This window comes from Chamaea fasciata, unplaced genomic scaffold, assembly GCF_029207755.1.
Source record: "Chamaea fasciata isolate MVZ Bird 193981 ecotype frontalis unplaced genomic scaffold, bChaFas1.0.hap1 SCAF_17, whole genome shotgun sequence".
Lineage (NCBI taxonomy): Eukaryota > Metazoa > Chordata > Aves > Passeriformes > Sylviidae > Chamaea > Chamaea fasciata.
In genome coordinates, this window is record NW_027094102.1 from 12,578,952 (window position 1) to 12,597,729 (window position 18,778).

General features: G+C 50.4%; 1 protein-coding gene across 1 annotated transcript in view; it reads left to right on the forward strand.

The window, feature by feature from the left end:
* Positions 1 to 18,778, forward strand: part of TOX2 (TOX high mobility group box family member 2) — a 150,554-nt gene that overhangs the window by 107,847 nt on the left and 23,929 nt on the right. Inside the window, exon 4 of the mRNA XM_066198853.1 lies at positions 17,073 to 17,312. Within this exon, the coding sequence (XP_066054950.1) occupies positions 17,073 to 17,312 (240 nt within the window). The remainder of the gene's footprint in view (positions 1 to 17,072; positions 17,313 to 18,778) is intronic.

Consider the following 18,778-nt stretch of genomic DNA (forward strand, 5'->3'; position numbering starts at 1 on the left):
CTTGTGTGTTATGAGTGCTGCTGAGAAGCCACAGCCGCCGAGTCCCACGGTGTCATTCTTACAGTCTCTGGTCAGAGCGGGATCTCGCTTTGAAATGAAAACGTTCAGGCTTAAAATAGAAACCCACACAGAATTGTACTGCCTCCTGAGAATGACTCTTTAGGGCTGCTGCTAAAAATGCCCCATTAAAAGCCTATAAGGTGCTGCAGAGCCATCAGGCTGCCACACGTAGGGATTTTATGGTGGCTGCATTTTATTTCCTAATTTTGACGGGCCAAAGGCTGGAGACCAGAGAGCAAATATTCACTTTATCTCCACTTATCTCTGTGTTTCCATCTCCTGTGCAGAGGGAGCAGGGCACAGCACAGCTGCTGGGTCAGCTGAGACTCAGGGTCACCCCACAGGTGTCACCCAAATTTGGGCTGGGCAGTTGGGAAAGCTGTGGTGCCAAAGCTGTGACGTGGCCACATGTGCCAGGCTTTGAAATCCTGCCAGTCCACGTGTTCCAGGCAACCAGGAGAGAAGGGAGAGCCACCCAATATTAATTATGACTTTTGAAGCTTTGCCTAATTACATTGTCTCTCTTAAGAAAACGACACAAATATTTATGAGTGGGACTTTTTATTCTCATTGTAATCAGTGACATAAATAGGTAACACCTTTATAAAGAGTTAATAAAAATGTGTCAACACAAGCTCCAGCACAAACTATCGAGCAGTGCGCAGTAAAACATTCCAGTGTTTATTGTATTGATTGAATATTCATGAGATGCCAATTTAAATTACAGTTCACAACTGTTGCTGTGTCTAATGAATAATTTAAACAAGTGTGGCCAAAGAGATTTCAACGCTGCATTAGCAAACTGCAAGGGATTAAGCAACAGAGAATTTATAATTAGCTTTGTATATCCTATAATAAATTCATTGGAAAGATGGTTTTAATTATCCCACATGTTAATTCAGAATTCAGTGCATTAATTTTCGATTGAAAAGTAACCCTTTCTTCCCAGATAATATATTTGGCTCTTCTTCATCTTCTGCATCTCAAGAAGAGAGAATTGCAAGTATGGAATTGCTTAATTTTTGCCAATCTCATCCATCATGACACAGCATTTGTACCTGCCCGTCTCGGGATTGGAGCAATTCCTTTTTTCCACTTCCAGCTGGGGAAGCTGAGACCAATGAGATCAAATCCCTTCCCACAAGCTGGATCCCAGAGTCCTGCTGGAGCTTCTCCCAGATCTATGTGCTGCTGCTCATCGTCTTTGATCCACTCGTGGCTACTTGGGCAATATTGCCTGTTCCTGGCAAACAAGTCTGTGACAGTGATAAAAGTTTTTGGCAGTTGTCTCCTGTAAGCAGCTTTAGGGTTTTGTTTCGGAAAGGAGGATGTGTGTAGATAACAAGTGTAAACCCCAGAGTTGGAGCTGAGATTGCTGCATTCTTCAGAGCCAAACAGGGATGGGTTTGTCTCTGTTTGGCAAGTTTATAAAGGGCTTTTTCTGGGGGGGATTGGCCCTTTTGCCCATAGGGACAGGGCAGCAGAGTATTTGCTATTTGTCCATGTTCAGGGCAAGGAGGGCACCATCCCTGTGCCTGTGAGGGGCTGGGGGCTGCACTGACAACGTGGCTTTGACCTGGGGTAACAAGGGGACAGCAATGTCCTCAACAGCAGAGAGGCCTGAGCTTCTCATCAGCTGATGCTCAGCCCTCAGAAAGTGTGAATATTTTTTGTGCTTTCCCCTCAACCTGCTCCCCCTTCAGCTTGCTGGTTTGTCCCCAAAGCCTGTCCATATGTACAGACACAGTTGTAGCTCTTGCAGAACCTCAACACTTGTGCTGAAACTCTCTGGGCAGAAAAAACCTGGGAAGTATTCCAAGGAACATAAATCCTCACACCTCCGTGCAGCCGCCCATGCTCAAAGCCTGTCTGGGAAGCTCCGAAGGTGTCTTGTGCACGTCAGGGAGGAAAGCGCTGCCTTTCCAGGTGGTTTTGTTTTATTCCAGGGCAGCAGGTTAATGAGATTGCTGGGATATGTGACTTTATCTGGAATGTAAACACGAGCCTGGCACGTGTCCTCCGTGTCTGATCAGATGGAAATGCAAATGCGGCGCCGAGCGTGGCGCGCCATCCAAAATGTTTTGGTGACACAACGTGCAAGACAAAATAACGATCACTTTTTTAATTGAAATGTCTTCTGCTGCATTTGAGTCCTGCCATATCCATCTAATCGACAACCTGGCACTGAAGGGGGTGTGCCTGAGCTGGAGGTGGAAGCTCCTTCGGGAGCTGGAACACCCAGGGCTGCCCCCGGAGCCACCGGCTGCGTTCAGACCTCCCCAAAGGCTTTAATTGCTGCTTTAGTGCCTCTGTCTGCTGGGTGACTGCAGTTACTCAAGGTGATGAATGGAGAGCATTGCTGGAATGCAGTCATGTTGTTGTTGGCACGTATTGATTAAACCTCAAGGCTCAATTGATCAGGCTCCCCAGTGCCGGCATGTAATCCCAGGGGAAAAAATCAAGCCTTTAATGGGGTTATGCTTTACTCTTGGTTTACCACTTGGGGTTATATGTTTTGGGAGGGAAGGAAGTGTTTGTCATGGCCTGAATCCCTGCTGTTACCAGGATTAAATGAGGACTGGCAGTAGGAACACTTGTTATTGTGGCAACCCAGTCCTGGGCAGACCAAAACCTCATTTAATATGGCGTATCTCACCTCCAGGAACTGAGTGTCTATCTGGGTGTTAGAAGGAAATAAATGAAACTCTGAGGTGTTTGTTATCCATCATGAGGAAACCCAAGAGGACAGAGATGCTGCTGGACTGAATATTCTTCCCCTGGTCTCCCTTAATACACGACATTTCATCTAACAAACTGCATTGCACAGCACAGGCAGAGCAGCAGCTCAGGTTAATGTTGCTGCTGGAACCTAAGTGATCACTTCCTCTATCTGTATGGCTTCAATTCTACATTTATGTAGATTTTGGCCTGTCTGTAACTTGGAAGAGCAGCTGCAGTTGTATTGGCCGGCTAAGAAATGAGATGGGTTTGCCATTGTCAGGAGTCAGAACAGAAGTTACCGCACCTGGCTCTGATGGCTGGAGCTGGCTCTCGAGTTTCCATTCCCTGTTTCCTCCTGCAATTAATTTTGTACATACAGAGTCATTTGGGCTTTTCACACCTATTTTAAGAGTGTCCAGAATTTGCTATAATTAGGGCAGGAAGATGACCGACTGTGCCTCCTGCTAACAGTTTGTGTGATGCAGCAAGGTCATGGCACATCCTGCAGTTCTCAGAGGTTCCCCTCTGCAGGGCAGGAGCATCACTGTGCTGCTGGAGAACTGTGCTGGAGGTTCAGTCGTGTCTCAAATTGCTCCAGCAGAGCTGGGCTTTGAAAATCCTAGTTTCCCAACACTTATTCAGCCACAGAGCCATCCTCCTTCCCTGCATGCTTGCATTCCTGGTTATAGGAGACTCTTATGAAACACTTATTACAAACTAACACAATAATCCCGGCAATATCTGGCTGCAGAGGGAAACTGAGTGGGGGCAGAAAGGGGGCAGCTCACTGCAGATGTGCAGAGGAGCTGTGGTTTGTGTGCAGATGTAGGATCAGCACTGGGGACCCAACTCTTTCTAATGCTGGAGCGTTTCTTACGGCACTTGAAAAGTGGGCTGTTAGACTTTGCAATCAAAAAAAAAAAAACCCTATTAAAATTCATTCACAGAGTTTAATCCCACTGGGATGAGTTTTCTATCTAGTCTTCCCAGTTTCCTGTTGTGTTCTAAAATTGCTTCTTTTTGCCTTCTTCTCCTTCTCCTTTTTTTTAATGCTCCATGCAATAAAACGTGGAGGTCTCTCATTACCTGTGAGTCTATTGCTTTATGTGAATGCAATATCTAAAATGTGTGAAAAGAGCCAGGAGAGACATAAAGCAAAGGGAAGCTGGGAGTGCAGAAAGGCTTCAATCAGCTGCACAAGCACAGGGAGAGGGCAATAAACGCTGGGGGAGATGAGGGGGCCAGCGTTGGGATGGGGAAGTGTTTGCACAGCCATGGGTGAGATGGGTCCCACAGGAGCTGGAGGTGCTCTTGCCAACGTCAGTTTTTATCCCCCTGAGAAGCCAAACGCCTGGATTTACACAATCCAGCACCTTCTCCAGCCATACTGAAGCTTCTGGCTGTCCTGCCAGGCTGGGCACAGTTCCATGGTTATCACCAAGTGGTGCCCAGGGGGGTCCCAGGGTGCTCTCCCTGGGGAGCAGGGTGGGCAAGGGTTCGGTGTGATCCTGCCTTGGCAGGGACACAGCAGAGCACACTCCGGACCTGCCCATGCTGCTTCCAAAAAAATCAAACTAAATTAAATTAAATTATTTGCCTCCAACCCACCTGCAGCAGAACTTTTGTCCATCCCAGCAGTTCAAAGTCTTGTATAAAGGAGGCTGAGCTGTAACACAGGATGTTAAACAGCTCATAACATCAAGGATGTGGTAACCCACCAGGAAAAGCAAACTCCCCAAGGAATCTCTGTAGAGCTGGAGATGGGATAAACTTTCTGTCTCGAGTGTTTTCCTGCTTTCCCTTTTGTTTTTTAATGCCTAAGATTATTTACATGACTCCAGATCTCTGCTTCTCAGGAATTTTTTTGTGCCCCAGATCCTGTCCTTGACCTGTGGGATGGCTTTGCTGGGCAGGTGATGGTCCCATGGAGGGCACAGCTTAGCAGGATCCTGAATTCCCATTCATGAGCAAAAGGGCACCTCAGACATGTGGCCAGGGGCCCCCTCGAGCCCCATACCACATGTGGTGTCTCACCCCAGCCTTGGGAAGCAGCAAGTTCTGTTTATAGGGGTGCTTATTGTAGGTTTTAACACTGACCTCTGACTCCATGTTTTACCAGTGTCTTTGGGATTAAAGGTAAAGACAAAAATTTTAAAAATCTGACGGATAAACAGGTCTGATACTGAAAGGCATTTTCCCCTTGTTTGGGATGGCTCTGCTCACCATTACACTCAAATAATGCAACAAAAATGCTCCATGAGACAGTTTGTCTGCTCCTCCATCCACCTCGAGCGTGGAGACAGAAATCCAGATTAAGGAAGCTGTTCTGGATGGGCTCCAGGGCTGCTGCAGACCCTTCTCAGCTCCCAGCACCACTTTGGCCCCCTCAGTCCCTCACCTTCACCCATGAAGGTTTTATCCTCTTCCCCTTTTGCTTCTATTCCCTCCCATAACTGGTTCTCCCTGTCTTTCCAATACACAGGTAGGGGCTGTGACAATTTTATTAAGTTTTATACCCCCCAAGGGCTATTAAAGAGCGGGGTCAGGGTCTGCTGCTGTTTAATTACCTCCCAGTGCCCATTCCAGGGAATTCTGGCCCCAGCTTTTGGTGATGGTGTGATGGTGTTATGCCTGGATGAGCATCAATTCCCTTCCTCTACAAACAGGTTTTGCAAAATCGCTAAATAATGCATTCAGAAAACAGGCTGGAAATTAATGGGATAGATTATTTGCAAACATGTTCACTGAATTATCAGCCTTGTTCTTTATCCATAAAATAATGTACTTAAAAAAAAAAAAAAAAAGGAGTTTATTGAAGATGTTATTTACAGACAGTTCTCCAGCTGAGAACTGCGGGAGCACCGATGGAGCACATGCACAGCCCAGCTGCTCTGCCAGGGCCAGGGGCACCCCTGCTCCTCCAGACACATCACTGAATCCTGGAACGGCTGGGCTTTTTAGGGGCCTTAAAAACTATCCACTCCCAGCCCTGTGCCATGGGCAGGGGCACCTTCCAGCAGACCAGGGGTTTTTCCACTAGAAGCAGAATTTGGCATTTTGCTGGGCTGTTGGGCTCATCCCTGACCCTGGAGAGTGAGTTTGACAAGGGACACGTGCTATCCCTCTCCCAGTCCCCATGAAAATAGTCACAGCAGTTCCTTCCCTCCAGGTATTTCTTCCTAAGACTCAGTGGTGAAGAGGAAAACACCTGGGGAAAAGTCAGTGTCCAAGGCCAGGTTGGATGGGGCTTGGAGCAGCCTGGGACAGTGGAAGGTGTCCCTGTCCCTGGCAGGGGGTGGCACTGGATGGCCTTCAAAGGTCCCTCCCAACACAAAGCATTCTCCAATTCTGATAAAAAAGTGGTTTTAGTTGAATATTGTTGGTTCCTCTCTCCCTTTCCCACATCTCCTCCTGGACCTCCCCCAGTCCAGGAGGTTCTGCAGGACATGCACAGCTCCTCACATGCGCCCTGCTGACCAGTCTGCACGGGCAGGAACTGTCCCCACCGTTTGGCACTCACGGCATTTCTCTCCACCTCCCTATTTTTTTTTTTTTAATGCAATTTTGGAAGCAACACACCAGGCTGCCCCAGGCTCTGAGCACCCAGCTGTGGTGGGAGGTGTCCCTGGAAGTTCAGCCTTGGGGTCTCCACAGTGCAGCTGAGGTGGGGTTGCTGGAATGCAGGGGCTCAGCTGTGGGAAACAGCTTCAAACTTCCCCAGGAAAAGTTCAGGTTGGATATTTAGGAAACGTTCTTCACTGAAAGGGTGGCCAAGCGCAGGAACAGGCTGCAATGGTGGAGTCACCATGCCTGGAAGTGCTCAAAGAACACGTAGATGTGACCCTTGGGGACATTGTTTAGTGCTGGGCCCGGCAGGGCTGGGTTAAGGGTTGCACTCAGTGCTCGCAGAGGGCTTTTTCAGCCTCAGGGATTCCATCTCTCTGCAGGCCAGGTTCCCATCTCAGCTGTTTGGTTTCTCCCCCATCACAGCTGATGGGATTTGGGGCTCAGGACGGGCCAGGCCCTCACAATACTTCAGTCTTCCCCTTAAAAAGGAGCATCCCAGCCAGGGTTGCAGGTCTGGAGCTGTGTCACTGACACCTCAAGGTGCCTGAAAACCATAACCTCTTGCAATCTGTGTAATCACCCCGCCAGCACAAGAGAGAGGGAAGCACACACTGGAGCACAACTCCTGCACTCCCCTGTGGTGGGATTTGGGACCCTCTGCTGTGCCAGTCCACGGTAATGCTCTTGTTGGCAGATGACCACACTGGGGGCTGAATCACAGGAAAATAACAACATTCAGTTCATGCCATGCTGAGCTGGTTCCTTCTGGCTGTGCCTCCCAGCCCCGGGGACGATATTAATGAGAAATATTCCCTGTTTGCCAAGCTGAGCCTCTATCCTGTTGAACACCGTCATTCTCACCCAGAAGTTACGGTTCTTTACCCTCTGATGAAGTGTTAATTGTGTTTGGAGGGTTCCCACCCCTGTAACAGCAGAATATCATAGCACAAGGTCACACACCCAGCTCAGTGTGGCAGGCAGGTGCTCCCCAACACAGCCCTCAGTCATTCCCTGTCCTGCTGCCAAGGCCTGGGGCTCCTGCTGCTGCTGCTGCTGCTGCTGCTGCTGCTGCTGCTGCTGCTGGGAATTTCTCCTTGCGGGGAAAAAAACCTACAGAGGTGATCAAGGCTGGAAAAGACAAGGAGCAATTTACATGGTAACAGATGTGGATGAAAAAGTCCCCCGAGATGAGGAGACGGAGTCGTCTACAGCCAGAGAATGGTTTGGGCTGGAAGGGACCTTGTAGACTGTCTGATTTCAACCTCCCTGCCATGGGCAGGGACACCTTGCACTGCCCCAGGCTGCTCCAAGCCTCATCCAGCCTGGCCTTGGACACTCCCAGGGATCCAGGGGCAGTCACAGCTTCTCTGGGCAACCTGTGCCAGGGCCTCCCCACCCTCCCAGCCAGGAATTCCTTCCCAATGTCCCACCCATCCCTGCCCTCTGGCAGTGGGAAGCCATTCCCTGTGTCCTGTCCCTCCATCCCTTGTCCCCAGTCCCTCTCCAGCTCTCCTGGAGCCACTTTAGGCCCTGGAAGGGGTTCTGAGCTCTCCCTGGATCCTTCTCCTCTCCAGGTGAACACCCCCAGCATTCCCAGCCTAGCTCAGAGCAGAGGAGCTCCAGCCCTTGGAGCATCTTTGTGTCCTCCTGGATCACTCCAGGCTCCACATCCTTCCTACTTTGGGGTCTGACCAGGGGACAGAGGGACAGGATCCCCCCTCTCCTGCTGCCCTCCCTGTGGGATGAGCCCAGGATACAGCTGAGTTTCTGGGCTGCCAGTGCACATGGACCGGTCATGTTCAGCTTCTCGTCCACCCAAGTCCTCCTCAGAGCTGCTCTCAGTCCATTCCCACATAAACACAGCTGGGAGAAGCCCTGGGAGCCTTGTGTGGGGACACTGTGTGGCTTTCAGGTGAAGCTTCATGTTTGAGAGCATTGCATTTGAAATTGCCAACATTCCTTGGAAAGATCAGGGTTTTATTTAAAGCACTTAAACCAGAAGTTTCTTTTCTCATAATTGTCTGCTCAGGTTCCCTCTAAGCCATCAGGCTGAGCTTGTCTGAAGATGGCTTCAGATAACTGACTGAGGAGCTCTGCTAATGCTGCTATTTAATAATTCCTGGAATATTGGGGAAGCTCTGGGGGACTAGAAAAGAGCTAATGTGCAAATATTTAAAAAGGGAAACAGAACAGCCCTGGTAATTACAGACCTGTCAGTCTGTCATCAATCCTCAGCAAAATAATGGAGTGGCAGATCCAGGCCTCAATTAATAAAGAATTAAGGGAAGGTAATATAATTAATGCCAATCAACACGGGCTGATGGAAAACAAATCTTGTCAAACTAACTTGATATCTTTTTTGATGAGATTACAGGTTTGGGTGATAGAGGTAACAGTGTTAACAAAACACACTTAGACATCTGCAAGACATTTGACTTGGAAGCACAAAATCTACTGAGGAAGTTGAACAATGCAAACCCGGTGTTGCACAGGTTTGGTGGGCTGCATTGTCACTCTGTCTGCCTGGAGGGGTTTTATGTTTCTGCCAAAGGAAGCATTAAATAATTGCCAGTGGAGCTGGCAGATGATGATGCAGTGAGCAGGGAGGAAGGCTGAGATGCAGAGCTTTTGGCATGGTCTGGTAAACTGATCCCCAATAAAGAATATGTGTTTGGGAAAACAGTACTGCTGCCCTTGCAGGAGCAAAAAAGATCTTTCAAGGTGAGGACTCCTCTCCTTATAGAGGGTGGATCTGGAAAAGGGGCGTGAGAGGCTTTGGGTGGGTGCTGCTGGGGGAGATGTCCAAAAAGCATCCAGAGCAATGAGCAGGGTGGGGAACATGGAGAGAGTGCAGAGCTCTGTGTCTTTGGCCAGAGCAGGAAGGGGTTGATGGTGCTCTGCTAGTGCTCTGGGGGAGGAAAAACTGTGAGAGCCCTCCAGACTGGCCAGGCTGGGCTGTGAGCTCCAGGGCTGGGCTGTGAGCTCCAGGGCTGGGCTGTGAGCTCCTGGGCTGTGAGCTCCAGGGATGGGCTGTGAGCTTCAGGGCTGGGCTGTGAGCTCCAGGGATGGGCTGTGAGCTCCAGGGATGGGCTGTGAGCTTCAGGGCTGGGCTGTGAGCTCCAGGGATGGGCTGTGAGCTTCAGGACTGTGAGCTCCTGGGCTGTGAGCTCCAGGGCTGGGCTGTGAGCTCCAGGGATGGGCTGTGAGCTTCAGGCTGGGCTGTGAGCTCCAGGGCTGGGCTGTGAGCTTCAGGGCTGGGCTGTGAGCTCCAGGGCTGGGCTGTGAGCTCCAGGGATGGGCTGTGAGCTTCAGGGCTGGGCTGTGAGCTCCAGGGCTGGGCTGTGAGCTTCAGGGCTGGGCTGTGAGCTCCAGGGCTGGGCTGTGAGCTCCAGGGATGGGCTGTGAGCTTCAGGGCTGGGCTGTGAGCTCCAGGGCTGGGCTGTGAGCTTCAGGGCTGGGCTGTGAGCTCCAGGGCTGGGCTGTGAGCTCCAGGGATGGGCTGTGAGCTCCAGGGCTGGGCTGTGAGCTCCAGGGCTGGGCTGTGAGCTCCAGGGCTGTGAGCTCCAGGGCTGGGCTGTGAGCTTCAGGAATGGGCTGTGAGCTTCAGGGCTGGGCTGTGAGCTTCAGGAATGGGCTGTGAGCTTCAGGACTGTGAGCTCCTGGGCTGGGCTGTGAGCTCCAGGGATGGGCTGTGAGCTTCAGGACTGTGAGCTCCTGGGCTGTGAGCTTCAGGGCTGGGCTGTGAGCTCCAGGGATGGGCTGTGAGCTTCAGGACTGTGAGCTCCTGGGCTGTGAGCTTCAGGGCTGGGCTGTGAGCTCCAGGGATGGGCTGTGAGCTTCAGGACTGTGAGCTCCTGGGCTGTGAGCTCCAGGAATGGGCTGTGAGCTCCAGGGATGGGCTGTGAGCTTCAGGGCTGTGAGCTCCAGGAATGGGCTGTGAGCTCCAGGGACGGGCTGTGAGCTCCAGGGATGGGCTGTGAGCTCCAGGGATGGGCTGTGAGCTCCAGGTCTGGCAGCACAGGCTGGCCATGGAGGCTGCATTCTGGGCTTGCTCCAGAAATCAACCACAGGGTAATGCCACAAGTGAATCCACCCCGCTGGGCAGCTTCTGAGCCCACCTGACAGGGAGGGGTTCCCCAGCTCCTTGCAGCCCCCCTCTCTCCATCCCCTCCCCGTGTGGTGCCCCCTGGGCTCACAGGGGTGCTTTAGATTCCCCGTGTCACAGCCACCACAGGGAGAGCAGGAAGGCTCATGAAACCGAGGGCTGGGGAAAGCTGGGCCTTCAAACCTGCCCCAGGGCCTGTCTGTGTCTCAGAAATGCTTTTTTAAAACCATGGATGTGGATTCTCTGTCTTTGCTGCCTGGCTATAAGTTTGAGATGCTCCTTCAGGTCGTGTTTGCAAACTTGAGTCCGTAAAACCTTTTTTTTTTTTTTTTTCCACTGTGTTTGATGAAGACAAACTGTCATTTCAAAATAGATCAAAAGAATTTCTGTGTGCCCAAACCCCCAGAGCTGGCACCAGCAGTTCCCATGGGCTCCTGTGCTGCTGCTGCAGCTGGGCCAGCAAAGCCCCCCCATGGCATCCTGGTGGGGGTACAGATCCCCAGGAGCTGGCAGAGGGGTGCTTGGTCCCTCTGGGAACTGGACACATCCAGGAGGGAAGTGAAACCACAGCTGGGAATGCCAGTGCACAGAGAAACCTTCTGCCATGTGATAAATGCCCCCCCACCACCACCTCGACCAAAATAAATTACTTCCTTTTTAAATCCCTTCCAACTGTTCCCCTCGTGTTCGTAATAGGATGATCGGTGGAACCAAAGATGTGGCTGTTACTTTAAAGGATAAATTAGTTTGACTCTTAACTCAATAATTAAAACTGTTATGGCTATGAGCCTGCAGGGATAATGTACTATTATTATAGTCATTTGTTTCAATTAAATGCTTACTGATTTTACAATAGCAGCTGGGCACCTGTGTGAGATAGCTATTACTCTGAACAAGACATCTCAAATTCCAGCAGAAATTTGTCACTGCACTAAAGCATTTTACATAGACCATGAAAGTTTATTAGGAGCAGTTACAAATCGGGAAGAGGAGGGGTGGTAATTGGGGATATATTTTCTTATCAGCTCCTCTCTCTCCTGCACTCTCTCTTTTTTAAGTAAATCATCTTTAAGTATTTCAGCTATGGTGATGCGTTTACATTGAAACTTCAATACAGAAAAAGCCTGCTGGGAAAACTTTGCTTCAAAGCTGTTCAGCAGATAATTCCTCTCCCTGGTTGATTGTGATTATAATGGCTTGTTCTTGGGAACAAACCCAAGGAGAGGGAAGCTGTGCTATGGATGAGCCTGGTGGCTGCCCCTGGAGTAGCTGCTTGCCTTGCCTGGAGAGGAAGACCCTGGGTGAGGAAGGCTCTGACAGCTCAGCTCAGCCCAGCCCACCTGTGTTAACTGACCCTGGGAAGGGTGGGAGCCTTCATGGAATGGGCTGGGTTGGAAAGGACCTTAAAGACATCTCATTCCAGCCTCCTGCTGTGGTTTCTCCAAGCCCCGTCCAACCTGGCCTGGGACACTTCCAGGGATGGGGCAGCCTCAGCTTCTCTGGGTGCCCTGTGCCAGTGTTGAACACCCTCACCATAAAAACCTTCTTCCCTATACGTACTCTAAACCAACTCTCTTTCGGTTTAAAACCATCACCCTTTGTCCTGTCACAACAGGACAAGCCAACACCGCAGCTGTCGAAATGTCAGCCTGTCCCATCTTTTTGTAAGCTCCTTCAGGCCCTGGAAGGGGCTCTCAGGTCTCCCTGGACCCTTCTCTTCTCCAGGTGAACACCCCCAGCTTTCCCAGCCTGTCTCAACTGCAGCCTTTGGAGCATCTTCATGGCTTCTGGACTCTCTCCAGCAGCTCCATGTCCTTCTGATGTTGGGAACCTCCAGGCTGGGGCAGCTCTGCACCTCCTGGGGGTCTCACCTGAGCAGGGCAGAGAGGCAGAATCCCCCCTGTCCTGCTGCCCACACTGGGGGATGAGCTCAGGACATGGTTGGGTTCTGGGCTGCCAGTGCACATTCCCAGCCTCGCATCCAGCAGCACCCCAAGGTTCTTCTCCCCCTGGAAGCCTGGTGGTGCCCAGGTGCTGGTCTGCCTGGCACAGGGAGTGATGCCCCTCAGGGGGTTGCCCCAAGTGCCCAACTCCTGCTCATCTTGGCCACTGTCTTTTGCACATCCCACTTCAGCTCAGGGGGATGCAGTGCAGCGGGGTCAGGCAGTGTTGTGTGGCAAACTCCAGCCAAATTTCTCCTCAGCAGCAGTGGTTTGGCATGGATCCATCTGCCATGGCATCGCTGCTCCAGGGGCAGAGCACACCACGGGGGAATAACACAGAACTCTGAGTTTGTACCTCTGCCACCAGAGCACGGGGTTTGTTCAGGGTGTGGCCGAGACCAAGGAAGGTGAGAGGAGGAGGAGGAGGAGAAAAATCCCATGGAAAGCAAAGGCAGAAGGTGGTTTTAGGGGTGGGACCTGCCTCAAGGCTGCAGTTGGGGGTTAGGATTTAGCAGGAGGCCATTCCATGACACAGCCATCCCTGCCAGATCCTGGGACCTGAGCCCCAGCTCTGCTGGCTGGTGCTCCACCCCATACTGCCGGAAAGAGCTGCTTTTCACACTGGAATTTTGGGGAACAGTTCAGTTGAAGCTGGGCTCAACACGTTTGAAACATTATCTGTGTTAGGAGAGCTCCCCAGTCCTCGACCAGGCTGTTCCTCATGGCATTTGTCGCTCACTGAATTCCCCTTCTCCCCAGAAAGAGGGAATGTGGACCATGTGCTATTTTTCAGCCTGTTTTTCTCTCTTCCTCTGGATTAGCTGGAGCGTTTATGGGCCTGATATACATATTCATTAAAAGAATTGAAATATTGTGGAAAAAAAAAGAAGCTGTCTTTGAGTTAGCACAGCCTTTGGGAATCTGCTAAGTAAGATGCACTTAATTACTTTAGCTATGACTACATCACATTGCACTCTGGGTTTCCTCTGAGATGCAAAACATCTTTTCAGCACAGGCTGCAAACCCATCCTGAGCCTTTTGCAGCACCTCGTGGTGAGCTTGTTGTGCTGAATTCCCGGGATGGAGAGGGGATCTGACCTGGCTCTGCTCCTGGGGAAGGGGCTGATCACATTTGGAGGGTGGTTATTTAATTCCATGTGTGTTTCCTTCGGGTTCTGTGGGTCTGCTGAGTGCTTTGGGGCAGGGAAAGGCTCGGGACAGCCCCACTGAGCCAGGGCTGGGACTGCATCCCACAGGACCGGGTTGTTTTCTTTCACACAGGGAACGTTGCATTCATTATCTCCTTTCACTTTGGTTTGCCGTGATCACATTTTCATTCATCATTTACTTGCCTAATTAGGAATCTTCCTAGGAATTACTTCCCATTTGCTGCAGGGAATCATCTCAAAATCCTGCTCCTGGGTCTCTCTTCCCGTGGGTCTTTTTTGGGGGGTATCACCTGCTTCGGGTGCCCCTGAAATAGCTCAGTGTCAGCAGGATCCTGCAGTGGGAAGCAAGAATAACCCTTTCCTGGCTTGAATGAGATCCATCCTCACCTTTAATCCTATTTAAGAAGCTCCAGTGCTGCACATCAACAACTCACCTTCATTTTCACTCCAAATATTTTACAGCTGGAAAACTGAAGTGGATTTTCCACCACTCCTGGGGACACCAGGAGCCATCACCAGGTGTGACAGGGAGGTGGCAGACTAGGCTGTTGCTTCCAAAATTGCATTAAAAAAAAAAAGAAAAAGGGAGGTGGAAAGAAATGCCGTGAGTGCCAAACGGTGGGGACAGTTCCTGCCCGTGCAGACTGGTCAGCAGGGCGCATGTGAGGAGCTGTGCATGTCCTGCAGAACCTCCTGGACTGGGGGAGAAGAGACGGAGATGTGGGAAAGGGAGAGAGGAACCAACAATATTCAACTAAAACCACTTTTTTATCATACAATTGTAGAATGCTTTGTGTTGGGAGGGACCTTTAAAGGCCATCCCATTCCACCCCCTGCCAGGGACAGGGACACCTTCCACTGTCCCAGGCTGCTCCAAGCCCTGTCCAACCTGGCCTTGGACACTTCCAGGGATCCAGGGGCAGCCACAGCTTCTCTGGGCACCCTGTGCCAGTGTTTTACCACCTCCATTGTAAAAAACTTCTACCTTATATCTAACCTAAATCAACCCTCTTTTAGTTTAAAACCATTCTCCCTTGTCCTATCACCACAGGCCCTGATTAAAAGTCTGTCCCCATCCTTCTTATGGGGTCATTTTAATGATGTAAAGAAATTTCGAGGAGGCATCTGGGCTAAGATATCCTTGGAGAAGAATGTCCCAGGAAAAAAATGCTGTGTCTCTGCTACTTAACAGGGTTCTGTGATGGGGTTGTATGAGCCTGGGGCTTCTGGAAGGGTTCTCTGAGCCAGCTTCAGGTTCCTGTTTTTTTCTACAAATTTTCAGAGGCATTTACAGCATGTGGCCCCTATCCATAATTGCACTCCTGGACTTGTTCTGCTCTGATGCATAAATAACATGCACTGTAAAGAAAAAGTGTGTGATTACATATTTAATGGATAAACGGAGCCGTTGTGGTCCATTGGCCACATAATAAAAGTTTCAAAATTTTTTTCTTAATAAAGCATTTCCTCAGGAGACTGCCATGGCTGAAACGTGAGCAAGCTATTTTAAATTTTAGAATTTTTTAAGCCACATCTCACAGCCTTCCCCATTTCTCCAACACCTGTCTTCTAAACTTTCCCTTCATTTAAATTTAAAATAAGGACAATAAATTATTCTTTTCCTTAGAAGCTGGCAGATCTTCTCCAACATGAAAGGTCTGGATTAAACTGACAAAACCCAAGACAAATGTACATTTTTTGTCTGGAGTTTGGGAATGACTGGCTGCTCAGCAGATGGGTGCTGTGTCCCCACCTTGCATGGTCCCTGTCACTGCCTGTCTCACCCAGGCCATCTCCATGACCTTTGCAAATTCAGTTTAAATGTGAAAATTGCCTGTCTGGTGCCTCCTGTGCTGCCCAAGGCTGGTGTCCATCCCCATGGCTGCATCACCCTCGGTGAATTTATGACCAGGACAGGCCAGAGCTCTGCAGTAAGACACATAATAAGGTTCCAAGGGCACATCATAAGGTTTTAAGGGCACACAAAACGTGCCATAGTTAATCTCTGTGCCCCTAACCAAAGCACAGCTAAGCTCCGTGCCCCTTTGCCCCAAAGCAAAGCCAGCCCTGCTGCCTCCCTGACACCACCAAAGCCAAGGGCAGCAATTCAGTGTGGCCCCTAAGTCAGCCTCAGTCGGACTCGTGCTGTTGAAATGCAGGAATATATTTAATTCCTGTGAGTTAAATCCCTTCATTTCACAATTAATACAGGACAAGGGCAGATCCAGGGACAGCTGTTCCCCTGACACTGCCTCCCTGCTGCTGGGGAGTCCAAAGGAGAACAGAACATTCCATCAGGTGTGGTGTAAAGCTCTTGATTCCTGACCTGCAAATCCGGGTCTGTGTTTGGATTTATGTCCTCTGAAGCCTATGGAGCCCTCACAGGTCTTCCCTGGGTTTCCTTCTGTGTGCGCTGCTGATGGAGTTGGCAAAACTGATAGCGAGAGATTGCACCTCAGTGGGCTGATCAGGAGCTCCGGTCTTTAAACTCGTGCTAGTGTTAATCAGATTAATTTAAAAGGCAAGAAGCCTGGCAGATGTTTCAGATAAGGTTTGCCTCCTTCCCACTGGATGGCTGGAGCCAAGCTCTGCTAGATGAGCAAGGAGGGATCCTGAGGGAAAATGGAATTTTGGGGAAAATTATTCAAACTGGAAATGGGGTCTTGATGCGGGAAACAGCAGGGTTTGTCCTCATCTCATCTCATCTCATCTCATCTCATCTCATCTCATCTCATCTCATCTCATCTCATCTCTTGTTTGCTTCGTGGTGTAGAGGGGCTGGACCTGTTGGAATGAGCCCAGAGGAGGCCATGAAGATGCTCCAAAAGTTCGAGCCTCTCTGCTCTGGAGCCAGGCTGGGAGAGCTGGGGGTGCTCATCTGGAGAAGAGAAGGCTCTGGGAAAACATTAGAGCCCCTTCCAGTGCCTAAAGGAACTCCAAGGAGAGCTGGAGAGGGACTTGGGAGAAGAACCTGGAGGGACAGGACAAGGGGGAATGGTTTAAACTATAGGAGGGTAGGTTTAGATGGGATATTGGGAAGAAATTGTTCCCTATGAGGGTGGTGAGGCCCTGGCACAGGGTGCCCAGAGAAGCTGTGGCTGCCCCTGGATCCCTGCAAGTGTCCAAGGCCAGGCTGGATGGGGTTTGGAGGAGCCTCCTTTCTGGTGATTTCGCCATAAATTGCTTGTTTATGGACCTTTTTTTCAGCCCCCTGAGAGGTGCCAGCCACCAGCAGCCCCTGAGGCAGTCAGGGGCACCTCCTGGGCACACAGCCCCACACACGAAGCTGATTCAGCACCTCTCTGTCGGGCTCGTGGGCACAGCAATGTGTGCACAGTGCTCAGCTCTGGCCTTGTTCAGAAGTGAGCTCAAGGAAGACCTTCCCAGCTGTGTAGAACAATTTAAACAATAAATCAGTCTTAAGGCCATTTGGCAGTATGGCAAACAAACAAACAAATAAATGAATGGGTGAATTCGGCAGTGACAAGTGATCTCCTCCTCACTCAGATCCAGGAGATGGTGCACTCGGACGCCGCGTCCTACGAGTCCAACCGCCAAGTGCCGCTGCTCAACCGGCCCGGCATGCTGGGGGGTCCCATGGGCGCCCTCAGCCAGTCCCAGCTCATCTCCCAGATGGGCATCAGGAGTGGGGTCACCCACGGCTCCCCCTCACCCCCGGGAAGCAAGTCTGCCACCCCATCTCCCTCCAGCTCCACTCAGGAAGAGGAGACCGAGTCGCATTACAAGGTACGTGCGGCCGCGCCGCGTTCGACACTTTCCAGGGAGGGATAGATTGGGCTAAATAGAACCACAGGCTTCCGGTGTTATTTTTACATTTATAGTGGGAGACTTTCCCAAGGATGAGGGCACTGTTCCCAGCCTAGGGTGAGGTCCAGCACAGCAGGCTGGCACTCACACTGCCAGAACTGTTCTTCTGCCTCCACGTTTAACCAGGTCCGTCAGGCTACGGGATTTCCTGGATGATGATTATGATGAGTAAAGCAGCTTCAGGGCTAAGAGTCTGCAAATGCTTGGAGCTAAATTAGATTTCTGGTGGTGGGTAGAGGAGACTGAAACAGGGAAGGAAAAGAACTCATGGTGGGATTTAACTGAGCTCATCAGACACGGCTTGCTAAGGAGAACAAACAGGAATTGAAGGGGTCTTCTGCCTTTTAGTTCAGCAAGGTGATGTTTTAAGCAGTCAGCAGTGTGCCAAATGGTCTCTACTGCCAACACAACTGCTGCTGAGTGTGGCACCAACAAACCCAAGGAATTCCTGGAGGTTTGGGCACATGTGGTTGCTGTCCATCTCTCTCCAAATGCACCAGCAAAGCCAAACCACACATGCCATGTTCCAGGAATCTGTGGCTGTTATGTACCGAGGGCAAAGTGCAGCAATCACAGTGCCTTTGTGCCTGCAGGTGAGTTGCTGGACTCCCTGGGGAATTTGATTAAAGCCTTCCATGGAAAACCTTCTCCTGGAAGGTGCTGACCCAAGACTCTGGTATTGTAACCTTGTCCCACCCAAATGGACTCTTGTGACAGGATTTGGATGTGAAACCAGAGCAGCAAACAGTGCACGGGCTGGAAAACTAGGAAAATGCTAGGACTGAGCAAAAACCTTTCCCTCTTCATGGAAATCCAGGAAAATGTATTCCCATCAATCCTGAAGGTTTTCAGACATTGGCAAATTTCACTTCAGATTGGGGAATTTCAAAGCAGAGTGCTCATGTGGGTGGAAACACAACTTCAGTGGATGAATTGTAAAAAGAACGGATACATGAGGTTAAAAAAATGGAATTTTTCAAACTCTGTGATTCCATGTCCAGGGGACACTGTGGGAGGGTAGTGCTGCTGGATCCCACAATGCTATCTCCCAAAGCCTGTGTTACAAAGCTCCAGGCAGTGTCCTGGGAGCTGAAATCTTTCATGTCAGGAGAAAATGAGTTTCAGTTTAGTGACACAGCAGGTTCTGTCTCTCTGCCCCCACCAGCATCACCCAGCTTTCCTGTCAGCCACCCAGGAGTCCCTGAGGGGGACACAGCTTTGGGGTTGGATCTTCCATTTTCTTGAGCCAGTGGGTTCCCATGGGGTAGGAGGAGTTTGGAGATGTCCAGATGAGGACACCTTGCAGAGATTAGAATTTTTCCTAATCCTTAAGGCAATCCCTCTCATTCTCCTGCCCTGTAAACCCCCCAAACAGGTGGGAGTGA